We start from the raw sequence: 22,526 nt of genomic DNA, 5'->3' as shown, positions 1-22,526 counted from the left end.
TTGAATAATACATTTGGTTTATTATAAAATGAAATTCATTGAGTTGAAACAGGGATGGTAGTTAACGAAGGTTAAGTTGTTAACGAAGAATGTACATCATATCATATTATGAATTAACCGAGTAGTTAGGTGTGACGACCCGGAAATTTCTGACCAAATTTAAACTTTAATCTTTATATTATTCCGACACGATAAGCAAAGTTTGTTAAGTTAAATCTCAAGAATTTTAAACTGTGTTCATACATTCATTATAACCTCGACCAAATTCCGACGATTCACGAACCGTTATATATAAATAGATATGTATATGTATATATATATTATAACTTGAGAATATTAATAAAGTATTAAACGTATAATACCTTACATGAACGTATTTGTTTCAATATGATTTTCGATGAAATTAAAAAAAATATATTAAATGATTGAATTATCAGAAACATTGAATTATGATTACAAGTCTCTGTTGAGAGATCCACTATGATTTGAGAAAATCTATTCCTCTTAACGATATTCAGAATAATTTGTAAAGCTATTTATAAATAAAAACAAAAAGTGTCATTTACGAAAGTTAGACAAAAGTTAGTGGAGAATTGGTTTCCATAATATTCTATTAATTTAGTTTCAAAAGTACAAAAAACGTTTTCAGTTTAAAAAGAACTTTATTATTAAAACATATATATCTTTTATAAATATCTAGAACCACTTTTGACAACTCATTACTTAACCAGTATGATAAAGATAACGATATTTTATTTTATTTTATTAAATATATATAACGATTTAAATTAATATTATATATACTTATACGCGTATTATACATATATAGTTTTATACTTTTACTATACTTTAACTTTACCTTTACTTTACTTTTATTTTACTTTAACTTTAATAATTCAATTTAATAATTCATACTTTAATAATTCACTTTAATAATTCATACTTTAATAATTCACTTTAATAATTCACTTTAATAATTCATACTTTAATAATTCACTTTAATAATTCACTTTAATAATTCATACTTTAATAATTCATTTTAATAATTCATACTTTAATAATTCATTTTAATAATTCAAAAATCTGTTATAAATAGAATTCAATAGGTTTCATTATTTCATAGAAACTTGAAAATATATTTCTCTAAACTCTCTCAATCGAATTACATATATATATTTTCTTTGTATTATTTCAAGATATTATTAGTATACATAAAATATTACGACGGAGTGCTGTCCGAGTGATTTCAAAATAGTTTTTTTGAATGAGTCGAAGCTAAGGAAATTATGGGTTATAGCTATGGAGGTGATGGGTATGGTTCATGGGTATGCTCTTGAGGTCAATCTAGTGTTTATCATCTCCGTTGCGTCTACGTACTTTTCTGCAATATTGAATCTCAATATTGATACGTGAGCACTCATAACTTAACTTTTATATATCAATAGTGTATCCCTGACTAGTGCTCGAGTATATAGGATTATGCATGCTTGTACATTCGATATTGTCCTTAGATAGGTTTGTTGAATCCTGAATTAGATACATATGCTACTGAGATAGGGTATATGATATGCATATCATTGGAAAGCTAGCGAAAAATTAAGAACTTTTCATTTAGATATCGAATGGTTTCGATGAACGGATTAGAAGTTATAGTCAACTGAATTTTAGTATTATTGTTAAAATGATTATTATTACTATCGTCGTTATTATTTTAATAGAAATATCATTGTTATTATAAAATATCATTATTACTATTATATTAGTATTATCATTTTATCATAATACCATTTTTAGTAAATATAAATATTGTTATTTTTTTATAGAATAATAATAATTATTATTACAAAATAATACAACTTTTACTTATTATTATTATGATCAATATTATTTTATCAAATAAATAGGGGATATAAAGATATTTTTCACCACGCGTAATATAATTACATTAATAATACTTACCACTATAGTTTTACGATATTAAGTGAACTTTATAAATTTTACTACTTAAGATATATAAAAGTATATTCTATCATATATAAACGTTAATATAAATTTTTATTAATAAATGACTTTTATTATTATAAAATCTAATAAATATATTTAAATATATAAAACGACTATAGTTAAGTTATATAATAAACACGTATAAATTTTAGAAGTCATTTTGGGTCAAGTTGACTTTTGTTGACTTTTGCATATTAGTCTCGAGCATTAGGATTGTGGTACACTATGACTTGACCAAAAATTGTTAGACAAATATTGACCAACATATAAATATATATAATTAATATAGGTTCGTGAATCCGAGGCCAACCTTGCACTTGTTAAATGACGTTATATGTATTTTTACTACGAAATACAGTATGGTGAGTTTCATTTGCTCCCTTTTTAATTGCTTTTGCAATATATATTTTTGGGCTGAGAATACATGCGTTGTTTTATAAATGTTTTACGAAATAGGCACAAGTACTAAAACTAATTCTACGTGGGTTTAAACCAGAAATATACCCTTAGCTTGGTAACATTAAACTACTTGTCTATGTACGGTAGGCGCGAATCCTAAAGATAGATCTATTGGGCCTGACAAACCCCATCCTGACTATGGGATGCTTTAGTACTTCGAAGTTATTTTAAACACACCTGATCTGGTGTACTTCAGAGGGTAAAACATGAACGTTAAGGCTTGTTACCGGGTGCCTACAACTTATAGAATACTTTTATACACTTGCGAGTGTACATATATTTATAAACGGAAATCTTGTGGTCTATTAATATATTGAAATGATTGTTATGATAAACCTATGAACTCACCAACCTTTTGGTTGACACTTTAAAGCATGTTTATTCTCAGGTATTAAAGAAATCTTCCGCTGTGCATTAGCTCATTTTAAGGATATTACTTGGAGTCATTCATGGCATACTTTGAAAGACGTTGCATTCGAGTCGTTGAGTTCATCAAGATTAATATTAAGTCAATTATAGTTGGATGTAATATGAAATGGTATGCATGCCGTCAATTTTTGATGTAAAGAAAGTTTGTCTTTTAAAAACCAATGCAATGTTTGTAAAACGTATCATATAGAGGTCAAATACCTCGCGATGTAATCAACTATTGTGAATCGTTTATAATGTATATGAACGGGTCCTTTCATTAGGTTCCATACATAATAGCTTAGTACAGAAAGATTTATTATGGTTTAAAATTTATATATATATATATATAATATACATATAAATTCTTCAGAGGGAATGAGTTATTACTTCAGCACTGTGTGCTGGTGAGGCTAAGGGTATTGTTGATGTTGCAATATAACAAGTTTAGCTTGTAAATCATACACTATTCCGATCAAGGTTTCTACTCTATCTGATTTATGGTTAAGGCTAGAATAGATATTCCCTAAACTTTAGAAATCACTGTAGAATGTTTCTCTGATGAAGTTATGAATCAATACTTCATCGTTTGCTATTGTTGATACTCCTTGGTATCTATAGTGCGTATGATGTTGATGTTCGAGGTACAGATCGTGATGTTGAGGCGTGTGATGTGGATGTTGTTGGTGGTGGTAATGGTACTGTTGGTGTTATTGTCAGTGGTACTAGTGCTGTTAGTGCTGAGGATGGTGATGTTACTGGTTTTGGTGATACTGCTGGTGTTTGTAAATTGTGTACCGTGCTCTCTAAAGTTGACACTCGAGCTCGAAGTTCTTTAACTTCTTCTACTAACCGTGGTTGGTTATTGGTGTGAAGTAGAGGTCGGATATCTTTTCTAGTTCCGTTAATGGTAGCTTCAAGATGAAAAATTCTCGCAAAAAGAGTATAAACGGTGTTGCGAATAGGTTCGCCGGTAAGCGGATCGAGTACTCCGACGTTAGGCGGTAAGTTCGGCTCGTGGTATGGAGTACCTTCTTCATTTCTCCATAGAGTAAGTATTTCGGGAACCCATCCCCACTTTCTAAAGAAATCACGGTAGTTGATCGGTCGGTGCGGTCCCGTTACGCTGTCTTCGGAGTTGGCGGGACCTGGTCTGTTCGAGGAGGCCATCTTACGTGTTCACAGAAAGTTATGAAATGATTCTTGGTATGAATTGAGGGTTGAATACTGGATGATACCTTTGTATTCTCGCATACGTATATATAGTAAAAGGATTCCGTAATTTACGGAGGAAATTTCGAAAAACGCTATGATTTGTCTATACACCGTGTATGCAATAAATGCAAAAACACGTGTCAAGACGTAAGATTGATAAACAGGTAATTTCCGACAAGAATGATAAGCAAAACTCGGTAAAAGCAGATACGGTCATAGTCCAGACTCACTAATGCATCCTAACAATTACCAGTTAAACACACTAATGCAAATTCTGGTTCCCTATGACCTCAAGCTCTGATACCAACTGTAACGATCGCTCCAAATCCATATGGACGAACACGTCATTCATTGATTTCATTGCGAGGTATTTGACCTCTATATGATACGTTTTGTAAACATTGCATTCTTTTGAAAAGGCACACCATAAATGTATATTTAAAACAAAGGTTTTCCACATCTGATGATTTCTACACATAGACAATCACCGTATATAATAGTTTACAACAGTGCTTTCGTTGACAATGCAGTCAAAATAAGGTACATGGTGATGAATTGGTGAATGCAACGTTTTCTTGAAAAATATGCCATGTAAGACTCCATGCACATAGCTTGTCTATCATATAAGCAAACAGCGGAAGACTTCTAGGGAACCTGAGAATAAACATGCTAACAAGTGTCAACACAAAGGTTGGTGAGTTCATAGTTTGTATGTTTCGCATAATTTGTATATAAAGATGGATCACAAGATTTCAATTGTTTCATCCATAAATGTTTATCAAAATGTTCTACAAGAATGAGCACCCTGGTAACCAAGCCTTATCGTCTATAATAAGTACCCCTCGTTTAACATGCAACCAACATGTACAATACACGCAATCCAATGTGTACTAACTTCAAATAGCATAAGTCTGTTTTATAGTTCAGGCTAGAGTTTCTTTCTATACCTGGAACAGACGGGGATGTCAAACCCTATGGATCCATATACAACTACTCGCGCCCACCAGTTCATATAACCGGCAGCTACTAGTTACCAAAGCTAAGGGATTTTCGGTTCAAACTCGGTGTAGAATTTAGTATGTACTTGTATACATTGTGTTTAAAATAAAGTGCATGTATTCTCAGCCCAAAAATATATATTGCAAAAGCAATTAAAAAGGGATCGTATGAAACTCACCTTAGCAGCACATAAAGTTGTTCATCGTATTGTGACCGAAACTTGGTATATCAAATAATCGTAGGTCTCAACCTAGAGAACATATGTTGATCAATAAATGTCTATCAAGCTAGGTCTGGTCATAGTGTATCACAATCCTAATGCTCGAGATCGACATACAAAAGTTATCCAATTTCGTTTCAAAAGGTCAATTTTAACAACAGTTTAACAAAACGAGACGTACCGTATATAAGGATTTATTTACACGGTTAGTAATATTTAAAAATCCATTTTACTAATCTCGTAAACCATTTGTTTAAATCTTAATTGCAGGTTCAAAAGCAATTTCAATTAACGTCAATCATAATTCAGTTGACCGTATCTTTTAATCCGTTCATCAAAATTATTCGATATCTAAATGAAAAGTTATTGATTTTTCGCCAGCTTTCCGAAATCATGTATATCATATACCTTTTACCAGTAATATGTATTTAATTCATGATTCAATATTACTGTTTAACGACGAAATTAATCATACAAGCATGTTTAAATATATATACTCGAGCACTAGACATGGATACACAATTAATATATAAAAGATAAAATATAAGTGCTTACGTATCAATATTGAGATTCAATATTGTAGGAAAGTACGTAGACGTAACGGAGATGATAAACACTAGGTTTAACTCGCGAATATACCCCCGAACATTTCCCATAACTGCCTTGGCAATAACCCATAATTTCCTTAACTCTATCCCGCTTGAAAACCATTTTAAAAGTGACACGCTTATGACTTCGTCGTAGTATTTTATGTATAATACTAATTAATAATACTAATAATAATAAGATTAATAATAATAATAATCTTAATAATAATAATAATAATAATAATAATAATAATAATAATAATAATAATAATAATAATAATAATAATAATAATAATAATAAATATTTACGGAGTAAAATGAATATATAAGTGTGTAAAACTGAGCTGAAATCGATCGAATTTATAGAGAGTGCCTGACCCAGACTGCCATGCGATCACATGGCCTTCATGACCATTTCCCATGCGATCGCATGGGAAGATTCTCCAGCTCACAACTTGTTTGTAATCTAGTTCGTCGACATAATAAAATATAAATATAATATATATAATTTAAATAATTAATTATATAATATATTATATTTAGGTGTATAATTAACTTGTAATTTTGGTACCGATGATTCGTACGTTGTCACTAGACTTATTTCCCGGTTCCGGTTTTTCGAATGTCCCTTCGTACGCTGAGAAAACTTGTAATTTACATTTTGGGACACGTACCTTTGTCAAAATATAATCTTAAATTATCCCTAAATTATATCACTCAAAGTGTATCTTAAACTTTCGAGTGTTTTGGTCATTTACTTCTATAAATTATTGTCTCGTAGTATATACATATACATATATACATTTTCATTTTTAAAATAGTGTTTACTATAGCAAAGTTACTGTAGCAATTCACTGTAGCAAAGTAAATTTTGCTGTAGCAATTAGTGATTTTTGAAAACACTGTAGCTTTTCAGGTACTGTAGCATATTAGTGTTTTACTGGTTCATCTTAAACGTTTTAGTTAACTTATCTAAATATTAATCAGATAATCAAACCAATAAGGTTAATGCACAGTAGCATTTTCATAACACTTTGTTACGTTTTCAAGTTATAGTATATGTATCTATTTACATATAATTGTTCGCGAATCGTTGAGAACAATCGAAGGGTAATTGAATAGTTCAAAATTTTGAGATTCAACTTCATGGACTTTGTTATCGTGTCGGAAACATTAAAGATTAAGTTTAAATTTGGTCAGAAATTTCCGGGTCATCACACTTTAGTCCTTGTGGTTGTTTGTCTATGTACATTTGATTAACATCAAGTGAGATGGTCGTGATATCAAGGAGTTTGATAGGATGTGCAAGTGTATTAATGATTGGCCACCATTAGTACGGTTGCACATCGTATCAAATGAATGAGGTACGTGTAAAGACCTGTCCTAATCCATCTGGACGAATACATTACATTTGATTACATCGCGAGGTATTTGACCTCTATATTATACATTTTACAAATATTGCATTCGTTTTTAAAAGACAAACTTTCATCACATCGAAAGTTGACGGCATGCATACCATTTCATAATATATCCACCTATAAATGACTTAACATTATTCTTGATGAACTCAATGACTCGAATGTAACGTATTTTGAAATATGCCATGAATGACTCCAAGTAATATCTCTAAAATGAGCAAATGCACAGCGAAAGATTTCTTTCATACCTGAGAATAAACCTGATTTCAAGTGTCAACCAAAAGGTTGGTGAGTTCATAAGTTTATCATAAACAATAAAATTCATCATTTTGATAGACCACAAGATTTAAATACAGTACACCTATCTTGTGTACAAAACCATTTTTCATAATGCTTAGCAGAGTAGGTTCGTATCCTTTTCTCCCCCGTAGGTTACCTCGCGATTTTTAATCACTGTACACATATCTCGTGCACAAAAATAACATACACATAACCTGTGTATAAAATCATTCTCTCGATACATAACATTCACTTTTCATTCATTGCGTGGCTTGGTAACAGACCTTAACATATAATGCGCATCAATAATATCCCCAAAAATAGAACATCTCGTCTGTATAATATATAAACTTCGAAGTACTAAACACCACGCCCACTAGCCCTTCTGTCTAGTGAACATTCTGGTTGGGGGTGTTAAACCCGATAGCTACCTTTAGGATTTGCGTGGATTAGGGCCATACCCGATTCTAATTCTTTGGTTACCAAGCAATAATAATCATGGAAAAATATATTCATCAATTGGTGGCAATTATCATGTCCACATATTTCAATAATAATCCACAGAACTTCTGTCTGCATAATAATTTATTCGAGGAAAGTTTTGCTTGTGTCTATCTCATCAAACATTTATAAAAACATTTCATGTATTCGTAGTTCAAAAATATATTTCAAAAGCATTTAATAAAGCAGTTGTAAAACAGCGCATGTATTCTCAGTCCCAAAAATGTAAAGAGTAAAATGGAATCAAATGAACTCACTTAATGTATTTTGTAGTAAAAATAAATATGACGACATTGAACAATGCAGGGTTGACCTCGGATTCACGAGCCTATATCAAGTATATATATTAACACATTGTAGTATTAATCAACTAGGTTTATATATATTTTATAATATATATAGATTAATATCCTTATATATATTATTATATTAATCCTTATTATTTGTTATAATACTTATATGATATATATACTTTAATAAATGTGAGATTAATATAAATAGTATTATATCAGTTAATATACTAAAAATCTAATATTAGTATACTTATGATATATGTAATAGATATATATTTTTATATAGATATCTTTTGTTTGTAAGAATAATGATGATAATAATAATAAGATAATGATAATAATAATAATAATTATTAGGTTAGAAATAATAATAATAATAATAATAATAATAATAATAATAATAATAATTATAATAATAATAATAATAATAATAATAATAATAATAATAATATTAATGATAAAACTAATAGTAATTTTTATAAAAATAAGATTAACAATAATAGTGATAATAATAATGATAATAATAATACTAATAATAATAATTATTATAAAACTAATAATTTTACTGCTAATGATATTTATGATAATAGTTTAGTTGTAATATCTTTATAATGATAATAATAACTACAATTGTAATAATCATTTTAAAAATAATAACAATATTAATACTAATAATAATTTTTATAACATAATATTAACGTTAATACTGATAATAATAATATTTATAAAAAAATAGATTTTACCATCATCATCTTAATATAATCTTAACTTTATATACTACTTTCATATTTATACAATTATCATTATTTTGTCATTAACATTTATATTAACAACAATAACGATATTAATGATAATCATAATCTTAATAATATAACTAAAATTAATAATACTTATTCTAGTACTAATTATTTAATAATAATTAGGATAATAATAACAATAACAACAACAACAACAATAATAATAATAATAATAATAATAATAATAATAATAATAATAATAATAATAATAATAATAATAATAATAATAATAATAATAATAATAATAATAATAATAATGATAATAATAATAATAATAATAATAATAATAATAATAATAATAATAATAATAATAATAATAATAGATTTAAAAATGAAAACTACCTTTAAAGCTCCTCCTAAAAAAAAATGTCACGAACGAAACTCGAACCCGTGACCTCTTGGATACCCGAACACCACTCTAACCATTGCTCCATTTTTAAATTTCTGATTTATAATGCCTACCGATTGTATTTAACTCGATTTAGCCTGTTCTACTTCTTCTTAATTTACAGGCTTCATCATTTTAATTCAGCCCATACATTTGTCGGCCCAACAGAAATTTCGTAACCCAAATTTACACAAGCTCATTTAGATAATTAATTGGCCCAACGCTAAATTAATCTCACAGCCCAACGCTCAATTATTATTCCGGCCTAACAACTTGTGTAATTACTTGATAAAAATAAAATAAATCGTGGATGCCTAGGTTCGAACTCAGGACCTCTTGGTTAAACACCACACGCCCAACCATCCTTCTGCTATCACTTTTCTGTGTTAAACCCGAGTTATAAATTATATATTTTATAACGTCTGCTCTTCTTCTTCATCCTTAACATCGTTATTATCATTATCATTACGCATCATCTCATGATTTTATGTAACAATCACCAATCCTACTCGTATCATAAACATCATCATTTTTCTTCTCTCCCTTGTATTATTTATCTTCACTCTCATTATCCTTATGTATATCACCATTAATACTTAACATCACCGCTGTGTTCATCATCATATTCCTCGAAATAAAACAGAAATTGTAGCAACTGTGATGATAACAAGATGGAGATGTGGTGTTTTGGGTGATGGAAACGAAACAGAAAAAATGTTTTTTGAATAAAACATATATCGAAATAGAAATAGGAATAGAAGCAAGTTTCATGATGGTGGTTATGGTTCAAGTTCAAAAATCGTAGATAGAGAGATAGATGAGAGTGAAATGGTGGGTGTTGTTAGCCGATGGTAGTGGCGGCTTTGGTTATTCGATCAGGAAACACATACCCATTTGCAACAATGGTTGACGATTATGGTGGTTTGAACATAGTGTGGTCTCGGGTTGAATATAAACAAGAAACATGCGAGTAGTGGTGGTGTTGCAGAGGTGGAAAGAAGCAACAACAATAATTAAAGAGTGTTGGGTTGTATGTTGATTTTCTCGGACAGAAATAAAAGAGAGAGAGAGTAAGAGAGAGAGTTGGTGATTGTCGATGGTGGAAGTGTGTTTGAGGTGATGGAGTGGTAGGTGTAAGTATGATGGTTTGTGATGCTGTCCGGTGAAGTAGGTTGTTTCAAGGTTGTCGATGGTGTCGGGTGTTCACAAAGAGAACAAGAAAAGGAAATGGATGTTTGTTCTTATGGGTGGTGATGGAACTAGAAACATATAAGAAGTGGTTGTATATCTGTAAGTGTTTATATGAATATAAGTAATATGCATATCACCATATGTATATTATATATACAAGTTCAACTAGTGGAAGACAAGAGAAAAGTAAGCACAGTAATATCATTTCATAATTCTAACCATCACGGGTGTAATAATCTATTTCTCTGTCGACACTTCTTCACGAACTATGTATCGTGCACTATTTGAAATCAGGGGCGGATAAAAGTCTTCAGAAAAATCCCATATTTTTAAATTAACTATATTTATTTATTTTGGTCATTATGGAATAAAATTCGATCATTAATTTATTAATAAAAATTACATCAACTGTCCCTCTCATTTATGGGTAAAATATAAAAAGTGTTAAAACTTAACAAATAGTTCTTAAATATATTTTTAATAAGTCTAAAATTTATAGAACTCATTTTCGTATCACCGTTTATTTTAAAATTACATAAGTTTGAATTTAACTTGATTAATATCAATCGAAACATCAAACGAGTATTACAATCATTTAATATTTATTTTTAATATATTTTATTTATATATAGAGATATATTTTAAATAATATTTATTATAATATCCTAGTTTTATTTTTTTATTTTTTTATAACAACAACATATAATACTTCAAGTTATATTTCAAATTATTATTTATATATACATACACACATATCTATTTACACTTAATTGTTCGTGAATCGCCGAGAGCAGTCGAAGGTCAATTGAATATATATACATTGTTTCAAAATTTTCTAGACTCAACATTACATACTTTGCTTATCATATCGAAATCATATAAAGATTAAGTTTAAATTTAGTCGGAAATTCCCGGGTCATCACAGTACGATAAGCGTCAAGCAAGATGGGGGTTGTTAAGCGTTTTGGCGTGTCTTTTATTGTGTTTTAATCTATTTTAGTTTATAGAATGAGTACACAAAGTGGTGTGGATCATGAAGGTCCGAGTAATGAGGAGGTAAATAATGATGATGATCTTACGGCCAAGATTGAGGTCGTGCTTTAAAGCTACTCATCAATGTTTACCGATAAAGTCAAGGAGGTTCTTCAAGAGACTATTGAAGAACAAATAACTGATCTCCTTCGAGATCAAGTAAGTGTGGTGGTATGGGAAGAGTTTGATAAGAGGTTTCCAAAGCCTCAAGGTGAAGAAGGTGTTGATGAAGGACCACTTAATCTAGGGGTTCCCGGCAATGGTGGGTTTAGTTACAAGGACTTTAAGTTCACTAAGCCGCCACTATTTGAAGGGAGTCCCGACCCTCTAAAAATCACAAGATGGATTTTGGACGTTGAAGGTTGTTTTCGGGTGTGTGAATGCCCACTCAACAAAAAGACAAGGCTTGCTACGAGCCTAATGAGAGGTGCGGCAAAGACGTGGTTGGATGATAAAATCCCTGTGATGGATGAAGAGCCGTTTGTTAACTTTTCTTGGGATGATTTCAAGACCGAGTTTTTCAAGGAGTATCGCACTCAAGCCAATCTCACCCGGATCCGGAAGGAGTTGCCAAACTTGGGTCATGGGTCTATGGTACTAAACACTTTTAAGGCTACGTTTCTTGCTAAGGTGCGGTTTTGTCCCGAATATGTAGGGAACGACTGAATGTTGATGGAGGATTTTCATAAGGCTTTGAATGATGATTATAACAACCCTCACTTTTCCATTCTGAATTTATCAAATTGCCCTTAGGGTTTCAATGTCATATTCTGTGTATTAGCTCTAGGGTTGTTATTCGAATATAATAAGTGCCCGAGTAATTAAACACTCTGTAAATTAATGCATGTAATTAATAATATGAAACCTCAACCTCTTCTATTAATTAAAACCCTAACCTTATAAACCCTAATCCTAATATAAAAATTTATAATATAAACTATATGTGATAATATTAAATGGTGACATTGATAAAATTAAAAACTAGATAGAACTAAGTAAAAATAAATAAAAGACATGACTACTAAATAAGGGACTAAATAAAAATGTATTTAAATAAATGTAACATTATATAATATATATATATATATATATATAATATATAAATAATCTAGATTTCAAAAAAAAATTAAAAATTAAAAAAATAAAAACAAATATAATAATTAGTAAATAAATCGGCTAGAAAAAAAATAAAATATAATAACTTAATAACCAAGTAATCTACAATCCTAATCCTAATCTAGTTCTAAGTCTTGGAGCTAAACCTAATCCTTGATCACCAAGTTAACTTGGAATCCTAGCATGTATCCAACACTTTCTCATCTCTATATAAAGCCTCATATTTTCTATTGTTGCCTCATAATTCCCACGCCAAAAAAAAAAAGAAACCCTCCAATCCCTTGCATCTAGTCGACACCTGCAGCTCTCCCTTCTATTTTTTTTTAGTCGACCTGAATAAGCCTCCATAACAGCCCTTTTTGTCGACTAAAGCAACTCTCCAAACAACCTTTTCAGTCGACATTCAACCCTCACCCAAAAGCCTGCTGTGCAGCTACCATTTCGCCATCTTTATGCACCCAAAACAGCCCATTTCATCGCTAAACCTGCTGCAATTCAGTCTCCTATTTCTGTTGTGTTATTTGACATTTAAACAGCCCCTAGTCGACTGTTTTGCTGCTACAATTACGTCATCAAATAGCCCTTTAAATCTCCTAATCTGCTGCTGCAATTCGTGATCCAAATCAGCTCCAAAGTCGACCCAAGAATGCTGCTGTATAGCTGTTTCTGTCATGATTGTTGCTGCTGTCTTGTTGATCCTGTCGAACCCAAACAGTCCAAGAAACCTCCTGTTTGGTCGTGATCTTTGCAGTCTGTATTCTGCTTCTATTTCGCATCATCATCATCATCCTTGATCATCAATCTTGTTAAGGTAGTCTTAAACTCTGGTTAAACTTGTTCTTAATTTAATTAATTTTAATATTATATTTAAGTATTATATTAAGTATTATGTTTTAAGTAAGAACATGTTGATGGATGTTAAAGATTTATGGATAAGATGTAAAAGTATTAAGATTGTGAATAAAAGTTACGAATTCATGTTGAATCTAAAAGTATGATTATGAAGTAGGAACTTGATTAGTTATTATGGTTATTAATAAGGTTCAAAGATAAAAGATGTGTGATTATGATTATAGATTAATAAGATTAAGTAATGAATTAAGGATACAAGTGATGTTGGAAGTTATGATAATGATAAATAAGGATTGTAAGCTTGAAAGTATATGGAAATTTTGATAAAGATGTATGATTAAAAGGGTTATGATTTTTTTTGTAAGTGAACATAAATAAGTATGAATATGAGTTAGGTATGATTAAAAAGATTATGGTTTTGATTAATAAGCTAGTAATAAATAAGCATGTATTGTTTATGATTAATATGATTATGGTTAGGAGAATTAAATAGTGATTATGGTTATACACGTAGTATTTGAATAAGGGTTACAAGTTTAGTTGAAGGTTGTAATTAAAAACATATGATTTTATGTTAAAGTTATTAGTTTAAGGTTATGGTAATTAGGTTATGATTTCATGAGCACGAGTTTAGTTAATAAGTAATAATATAGAATGTACATGCATGCATGCTTGCATACGTACATATGTGCATGTATACATTATAGGTATATATGTGTGTATATGTAAATATATATACGTGTATACGTATGTGTATATATGTATATGTACGTGTGTATGTATGTATGGATGTGTATTATGTAAGTTATATAAGTTAGTAAACTTAATAATAAAAGTAATAAGTGTATATATATGTAACATCTCACACTTATATATGTATATGTAACACCTACACCTAATATATATATACCATATAGTTATGAACACATACATGTATAATAAATAAAGAATATATAAGTATGTATCATATAGGTATATTTATTCATGTAACATAATAGTTGATTATTAAAGGTAATTAATAACACTATTATTAGTATAACCTATACACCTAATTATATAGTAACACTTAATAACACTAAGTATATTATCACTCATATGAATATAACTTTCTCGAAAACGGTCACTGTTAATATAGTTTGCTATATTAATAAACAAACTTTATGTCTATTAGACATTAATTAATTGAACATTATATCTCTAGGTTGAGATCTCCGTGTTCAACACTCCGATCATATAATTTGCGTGGAATATCTATCTGCTATTAAGGTGAACTTCTTAGCCCCACTTTTTAACTTTCTCTATTTTCTTATTTTTAAACTTTGGGGTGAGACACATGCTTGCTTTTAAACTGTTTTACGCATAGACACAAGTACATGAAAACTTTATTTTGATTAGTTCAAACTGCGCTAACATGCTTTGATTCATGCTAAATCCCTACCATGATATAATTAGTTTGTACGTATAAAGGCAAGCTTAGTTATTGTGAATAGTGCTATGGAGAGTGACGTTTCTATCCGGATGACCGTTGGTCAATGGATACATAATAATGATACAAGACATGAACGTGATGTGTTTAGGGTAACTTATGGTTAGTATCGATATCATATACACCAGCACTACTATCGAACTGATTAAACTTTATAACTAAATCTTGTGGTCTAAAAACTTGGTTATTATTGATAAACCTATGTTGTTCACTCAACCATTTTGGTTGACACTTTAAGAATGTTTTGTCTCAGGTGTAGATTGCTAAAGATTATTTGCTATTTGGATTTTGCTGCTTTTGGAGTCCGCATATCATCATTCATATTATTGCATTAGAATATTTTAGATTACATTTAAATTTTAAGGAGTCATTTGTAATGACTTAATACTTTCCACAGCTTTAATAGATTGGTTATACTAAAAACGTCTCATATAGAATCGTTCTCGTTTATACAGACTTGTGTTGTGATATTGTGAAGTCATATTTCCCTGGCCCTATTTGGGGGTATTACAATGATCTTCGGGCAAAGATTAGTCTTGGTCATATTAAGACTTTTGCCAAGTTGTTTGATGTGGCGAATAGTTTTGAACCCGATGATTCGAAAGTTAATGATGTTACCTCGAACAAGAAGAAGTTTGAGGCAAGTAGTGCCCCGAGTAAGAAGGCTAAGAGTGGGGCCGAAAGTGTGGGTAGTGTGAAGAAGGGAGGTTCTGGGTGCTATGTCCCTAATTGTTATACTTGTAGGCAAAAAGGTCATATGTCCCGGGATTGACCAAACTCGTCCTCCAAGAGTAAGGTCACTTGTTTTAATTGCCACAAGGAGGGACACCGGAAGTCCTAGTGTCCCGAGTTGATGACGGGTGATAAGAGCTATGACAACGCCAAGCGGTTTGAAAAGGTGGCAGAGCCCGCGAGGGGCCGAAATTTCATGATGACTTCCGATGATGCTAAGAAGTCCAACGAAGTGGTTTCAGGTACTTTCTTTGTTTACTCTAAACCCGCTAACGTTCTATTTGATAGTGGTACCGATATGTCTTATGTTTCCTTAAAATATGCGGCTACTTTTGTTTGTCCCTTATGTAATCGAGACTTTCCTTTACAAGTTGAGATCGCGGATGTTAGGTTCTCGGTGGCAAATGGGGTATATAAAAATTGTGTTATTGATTTCGGGACCAAGAAGTTTGATATTGACTTGGTTCCGATTACCTTGGGTGAATTTGATGTCATGGTGGGTATGGATTGGCTCGATCATAATAGAGCTGATCTTGATTGTCATGGGAAATTTGTTAGGGTAAGAACCCCAAGTGGGGGAGAGCTAATCATGTATGGTGAAGCTCGAAGACGTCCCATGCTTATTTATGCTTATGCTCGGGCGTGTCTAAAATGTCCCGTTCTTATTGATTAAAAACGTTCCATATTAAGTGATTTCGTTGCGAGGTTTTGACCTCTATATGAGACGTTTTTCAAAGACTGCATTCATTTTTAAAACAAACCATAACCTTTATTTCATAAATAAAGATTTAAAAAGCTTTACGTAGATTATCAAATAATGATAATCTAAAATATCCTGTTTACACACGACCATTACATAATGGTTTACAATACAAATATGTTACATCGAAATCAGTTTCTTGAATGCAGTTTTTACACAATATCATACAAACATGGACTCCAAATCTTGTCCTTATTTTAGTATGCAACAGCGGAAGCTCTTAGTATTCACCTGAGAATAAACATGCTTTAAACGTCAACAAAAATGTTGGTGAGTTATAGGTTTAACCTATATATATCAAATCGTAACAATAGACCACAAGATTTCATATTTCAATACACATCCCATACATAGAGATAAAAATCATTCATATGGTGAACACCTGGTAACCGACATTAACAAGATGCATATATAAGAATATCCCCATCATTCCGGGACACCCTTCGGATATGATATAAATTTCGAAGTACTAAAGCATCCGGTACTTTGGATGGGGTTTGTTAGGCCCAATAGATCTATGTTTAGGATTCACATCAATTAGGGTGTCTGTTCCCTAATTCTTAGATTACCAGACTTAATAAAAAGTGACATATTCGATTTCGATAATTCAACCATAGAATGTAGTTTCACGTACTTGTCTCTATTTTGTAAATCATTTATAAAACCTGCATGTATTCTCCTCCCAAAAATATTAGATTTTAAAAGTGGGACTATAACTCACTTTCACAGATTTTTACTTCGTCGGGAAGTAAGACTTGGCCACTGGTTGATTCACGAACCTATAACAATATATACATACATATCAAAGTATGTTCAAAATATATTTACAACACTTTTAATATATTTTGATGTTTTAAGTTTATTAAGTCAGCTGTCCTCGTTAGTAACCTACAATTAGTTGTCCACAGTTAGATGTATAGAAATAAATCGATAAATATTATCTTGAATCAATCCACGACCCAGTGTATACGTATCTCAGTATTAATCACAACTCAAACTATATATATTTTGGAATCAACCTCAACCCTGTATAGCTAACTCCAACATTCACATATAGAGTGTCTATGGTTGTTCCGAAATATATATAGATGTGTCGACATGATAGGTCAAAACATTGTATACGTGTCTATAGTATCTCAAGATTACATAATATACAATACAAGTTGATTAAGTTATGGTTGGAATAGATTTGTTACCAATTTTCACGTAGCTAAAATGAGAAAAATTATCCAATCTTGTTTTACCCATAACTTCTTCATTTTAAATCCGTTTTGAGTGAATCAAATTGCTATGGTTTCATATTGAATTCTATTTTATGAATATAAATAGAAAAAGTATAGGTTTATAGTTGGAAAAATAAGTTACAAGTCATTTTTGTAAAGGTAGTCATTTCAGTTGAAAGAACGACGTCTAGATGACCATTTTAGAAAACATACTTCCACTTTGAGTTTAATCATAATTTTTGGATATAGTTTCATGTTCATAATAAAAATCATTTTCCCAGAATAACAACTTTTAAATCAAAGTTTATCATAGTTTTTAATTAACTAACCCAAAACAGCCCGCGGTGTTACTACGACGGCGTAAATCCGGTTTTACGGTGTTTTTCGTGTTTTCAGGTTTTAAATCATTAAGTTAGCATATCATATAGATATAGAACATGTGTTTAGTTGATTTTAAAAGTCAAGTTAGAAGGATTAACTTTTATTTGAGAACAAGTTTAGAATTAACTAAACTATGTTCTAGTGATTACAAGTTTAAACCTTCGAATAAGATAGCTTTATATGTATGAATCGAATGATGTTATGAACATCATTACTACCTCAAGTTCCTTGGATAAACCTACTAGAAATAAGAAAAATAGATCTAGCTTCAAAGGATCCTTGGATGGCTTGAAAGTTCTTGAAGCAGAATCATGACACGAAAAGAATTTCAAGTAAGATTTTCACTAGAAATAAGATTGTTATAGTTATAGAAATTGATTTAAAGTTTGAATATGATTATTACTTTGTATTAGAAAGATAACCTACTGTAAGTAACAAAAGTTTCTTGATCTTGGATGATTACTTGGAATGGATTTAGAAAACTTGGAAGTAAACTTGCAATCTTGGAAGTATTCTTGATTTTATGAAACTAGAACTTTTGGAATTTATGAAGAACACTTAGAACTTGAAGATAGAACTTGAAAGAGATCAATTAGATGAATAAAATTGAAGAATGAAAGTGTTTGTAGGTGTTTTTGGTCGTTGGTGTATGGATTAGATATAAAGGATATGTAATTTTATTTTCATGTAAATAAGTCATGAATGATTACTCATATTTTTGTAATTTTATGAGATATTTCATGCTAGTTGCCAAATGATGGTTCCCACATGTGTTAGGTGACTTACATGGGCTGCTAAGAGCTGATCATTGGAGTATATATACCAATAGTACATACATCTAAAAGCTGTGTATTATACGAGTACGAATACAGGTGCATACGAGTAGAATTGTTGATGAAACTGAACGAGGATGTAATTGTAAGCATTTTTGTTAAGTAGAAGTATTTTGATAAGTGTCTTGAAGTCTTTAAAAAGTGTATGAATACATATTAAAACACTACATGTATATACATTTTAACTGAGTCGTTAAGTCATCGTTAGTCGTTACATGTAAATGTTGTTTTGAAACTTTTAGGTTAACGATCTTGTTGAATGTTGTTAACCCATTGTTTATTATAACAAATGAGATGTTAAATTGTTATATTATCATGATATTATGATATATAATATATCTTAGTATGATATATATACAGTTAAATGTCGTTACAACGATAATCGTTACATATATGTCTCGTTTCGAAATCATTAAGTTAGTAGTCTTATTTTTACATATGTATTTCATTGTTAATACACTTAATAATATATTTACTTATCATTTAACATAATTAACCAAGTGTATCAATATCTTAATATGATTCATATGTACCTAGCAAGACGTTGTTATAACGATAATCGTTATATATATCGTTTTCGAGTTTCTTAAATTAATAGTCTCATTTTTATGTATATAACTCATTGTTAAAATACCTAATGAGATACATACTTATAATAAAATCATGTTAACTATATATATAAACATATATATGTCATCGTATAGTTTTTACAAGTTTTAACGTTCGTGAATCACCGGTCAACTTGGGTGGTCAATTGTCTATATGAAACCTATTTCAATTAATCAAGTATTAACAAGTTTGATTACTTAACATGTTGGAAACACTTAATCATGTAAATAACAATTTCATTTAATATATATATAAACATGGAAAAGTTCGGGTCACTACAGTACCTACCCGTTAAATAAATTTCGTCCCGAAATTTTAAGCAGTTGGAGGTGTTGACGTATCTTCTGGAAATAAATGCGGGTATTTCTTCTTCATCTGATCTTCACGCTCCCAGGTGAAATCGGGTCCTCTACGAGCATTCCATCGAACCTTAACAATCGGTATCTTATTTTGTTTAAGTCTCTTAACCTCACGATCCATTATTTCGACGGGTTCTTCAATGAATTGAAGTTTTTCATTGATTTGGATTTCGTTCAATGGAATAGTGAGATCTTCTTTAGCAAAACATTTCTTCAAATTTGAGACGTGGAAAGTGTTATGTACAGCCACGAGTTGTTGAGGTAGCTCCAGTTGGTAAGCTACTGGTCCGACACGATCTATAATCTTGAATGGTCCAATGTACCTTGGATTTAGTTTTCCCCGTTTACCAAATCGAACAACGCCTTTCCAAGGTGAAACCTTAAGCATGACCATTTCTCCAACTTCAAACTCTATATCTTTTCTTTTACTGTCCGCGTAGCTCTTTTGTCGACTCTGGGCGGTTTTCAATCTTTGTTGAATTTGGATGATTTTCTCGGTAGTTTCTTGTATTATCTCCGGACCCGTAATCTGTCTATCCCCCACTTCACTCCAACAAATTGGAGACCTGCACTTTCTACCATAAAGTGCTTCAAACGGCGCCATCTCAATGCTTGAATGGTAGCTGTTGTTGTAGGAAAATTCTGCTAACGGTAGATGTCGATCCCAACTGTTTTCGAAATCAATAACACAAGCTCATAGCATGTCTTCAAGCGTTTGTATCGTCCTTTCGCTCTGCCCATCAGTTTGTGGATGATAGGCAGTACTCATGTCTATACGAGTTCCCAATGCTTGCTGTAATGTCTGCCAGAATCTTGAAATAAATCTGCCATCCCTATCAGAGATAATAGAGATTGGTATTCCATGTCTGGAGATGAATTCCTTCAAATATAGTCGTGCTAACTTCTCCATCTTGTCATCTTCTCTTATTGGCATGAAGTGTGCTGACTTGGTGAGACGATCAACTATTACCCAAATAGTATCATAACCACTTGTAGTCCTTGGCAATTTAGTAATGAAATCCATGGTAATGTTTTCCCATTTCCATTCCGGGATTTCAGGTTGTTGTAGTAGACCTGATGGTTTCTGATGTTCAGCTTTGACCTTAGAACATGTCAAACATTCTCCTACATATTTAGCAATATCGGCTTTCATACCTGGCCACCAAAAATGTTTCTTAAGATCCTTGTACATCTTCCCCGTTCCAGGATGTATTGAGTATCTGGTTTTATGAGCTTCTCTAAGTACCATTTCTCTCATATCTCCAAATTTTGGTACCCAAATTCTTTCAGCCCTATACCGGGTTCCGTCTTCCCGAATATTAAGATGTTTCTCCGATCCTTTGGGTATTTCATCCTTTAAATTTCCCTCTTTTAAAACTCCTTGTTGCGCCTCCTTTATTTGAGTAGTATGGTTAGTGTGAATCATTATATTAATAGATTTTACTCGAATGGGTTCTCTGTCCTTTCTGCTCAAGGCGTCGGCTACCACATTTTCCTTCCCCGGGTGGTAACGAATCTCAAAGTCGTAATCATTCAACAATTCAATCCACCTACGCTGCCTCATATTCTGTTGTTTCTGATTAAATATGTGTTGAATACTTTTATGGTCGGTATATATAATACTTTTGACCCCATATAAGTAGTGCCTCCAAGTCTTTAATGTAAAAACAACCGCGCCTAATTCCAAATAATGCGTCGTATAATTTTGCTCGTGAATCTTCAAATGTCTAGACGCATAAGCAATCACCTTCGTCCGTTGCATTAATACACAACCGAGACCTTGCTTTGATGCGTCACAATAAATCACAAAATCATCATTCACTTCAGGCAATGACAATATAGGTGCCGTAGTTAGCTTTTTCTTCAATAATTGAAACGCCTTCTCTTGTTCATCCTTCCATTCAAATTTCTTCCCTTTATGCGTTAATGCAGTCAAGGGTTTTGCTATTTTGGAGAAATCTTGGATGAATCTTCTGTAGTAACCAGCCAATCCTAAAAATTGACGTATATGCTTCGAAGTTTTTGGGATTTCCCACTTTTCAACGGTTTCGATTTTTGCCGGGTCCACCTGGATACCTTCTTTGTTCACTATGTAACCGAGAAATTGAACTTCTTCCAACCAAAATGCACACTTTGAAAACTTAGCGTACAGTTTTTCTTTCCTCAATACTTCTAGCACTTTTCTCAAATGTTCTTCGTGCTCTTGATCATTCTTTGAGTAAATAAGTATGTCATCGATGAAAACAATGACAAACTTGTCAAGATATGGCCCACACACTCGGTTCATAAGGTCCATGAACACAGCTGGTGTGTTAGTCAATCCAAACGGCATAATCATAAACTCGTAATGACCATAACGCGTCCTAAAAGCAGTTTTTGGA

At 31.3% G+C, this 22,526-nt stretch overlaps 1 protein-coding gene across 1 annotated transcript; it reads left to right on the top strand.

Annotated features, from left to right (window-relative positions):
• Positions 1-11,878: 11,878 nt before the first annotated feature.
• On the top strand, positions 11,879-16,020 carry LOC139870685 (uncharacterized). The gene is made up of 2 exons (XM_071858468.1): positions 11,879-12,388; positions 15,778-16,020. The coding sequence occupies exons 1-2, from the start codon at positions 11,879-11,881 to the stop codon at positions 16,018-16,020; spliced, it is 753 nt and encodes a 250-aa protein (XP_071714569.1).
• Positions 16,021-22,526: the final 6,506 nt, after the last annotated feature.

Source organism: Rutidosis leptorrhynchoides, chromosome 10, assembly GCF_046630445.1.
Source record: "Rutidosis leptorrhynchoides isolate AG116_Rl617_1_P2 chromosome 10, CSIRO_AGI_Rlap_v1, whole genome shotgun sequence".
NCBI lineage: Eukaryota > Viridiplantae > Streptophyta > Magnoliopsida > Asterales > Asteraceae > Rutidosis > Rutidosis leptorrhynchoides.
This window is presented reverse-complemented; position numbering and strand designations above follow the sequence as displayed.

What these genes read in the sequence shown, in the direction of transcription:
- LOC139870685 (XM_071858468.1), top strand. Translation starts at nt 11,879, where the DNA reads ATGTTTACCGATAAAGTCAAGGAGGTTCTTCAAGAGACTATTGAAGAA. An exon ending in ACTTGGGTCATGGGTCTATG is followed by an intron (nt 12,389 to 15,777) that starts GTACTAAACACT and finishes CTTCGGGCAAAG; the next exon opens with ATTAGTCTTGGTCATATTAA.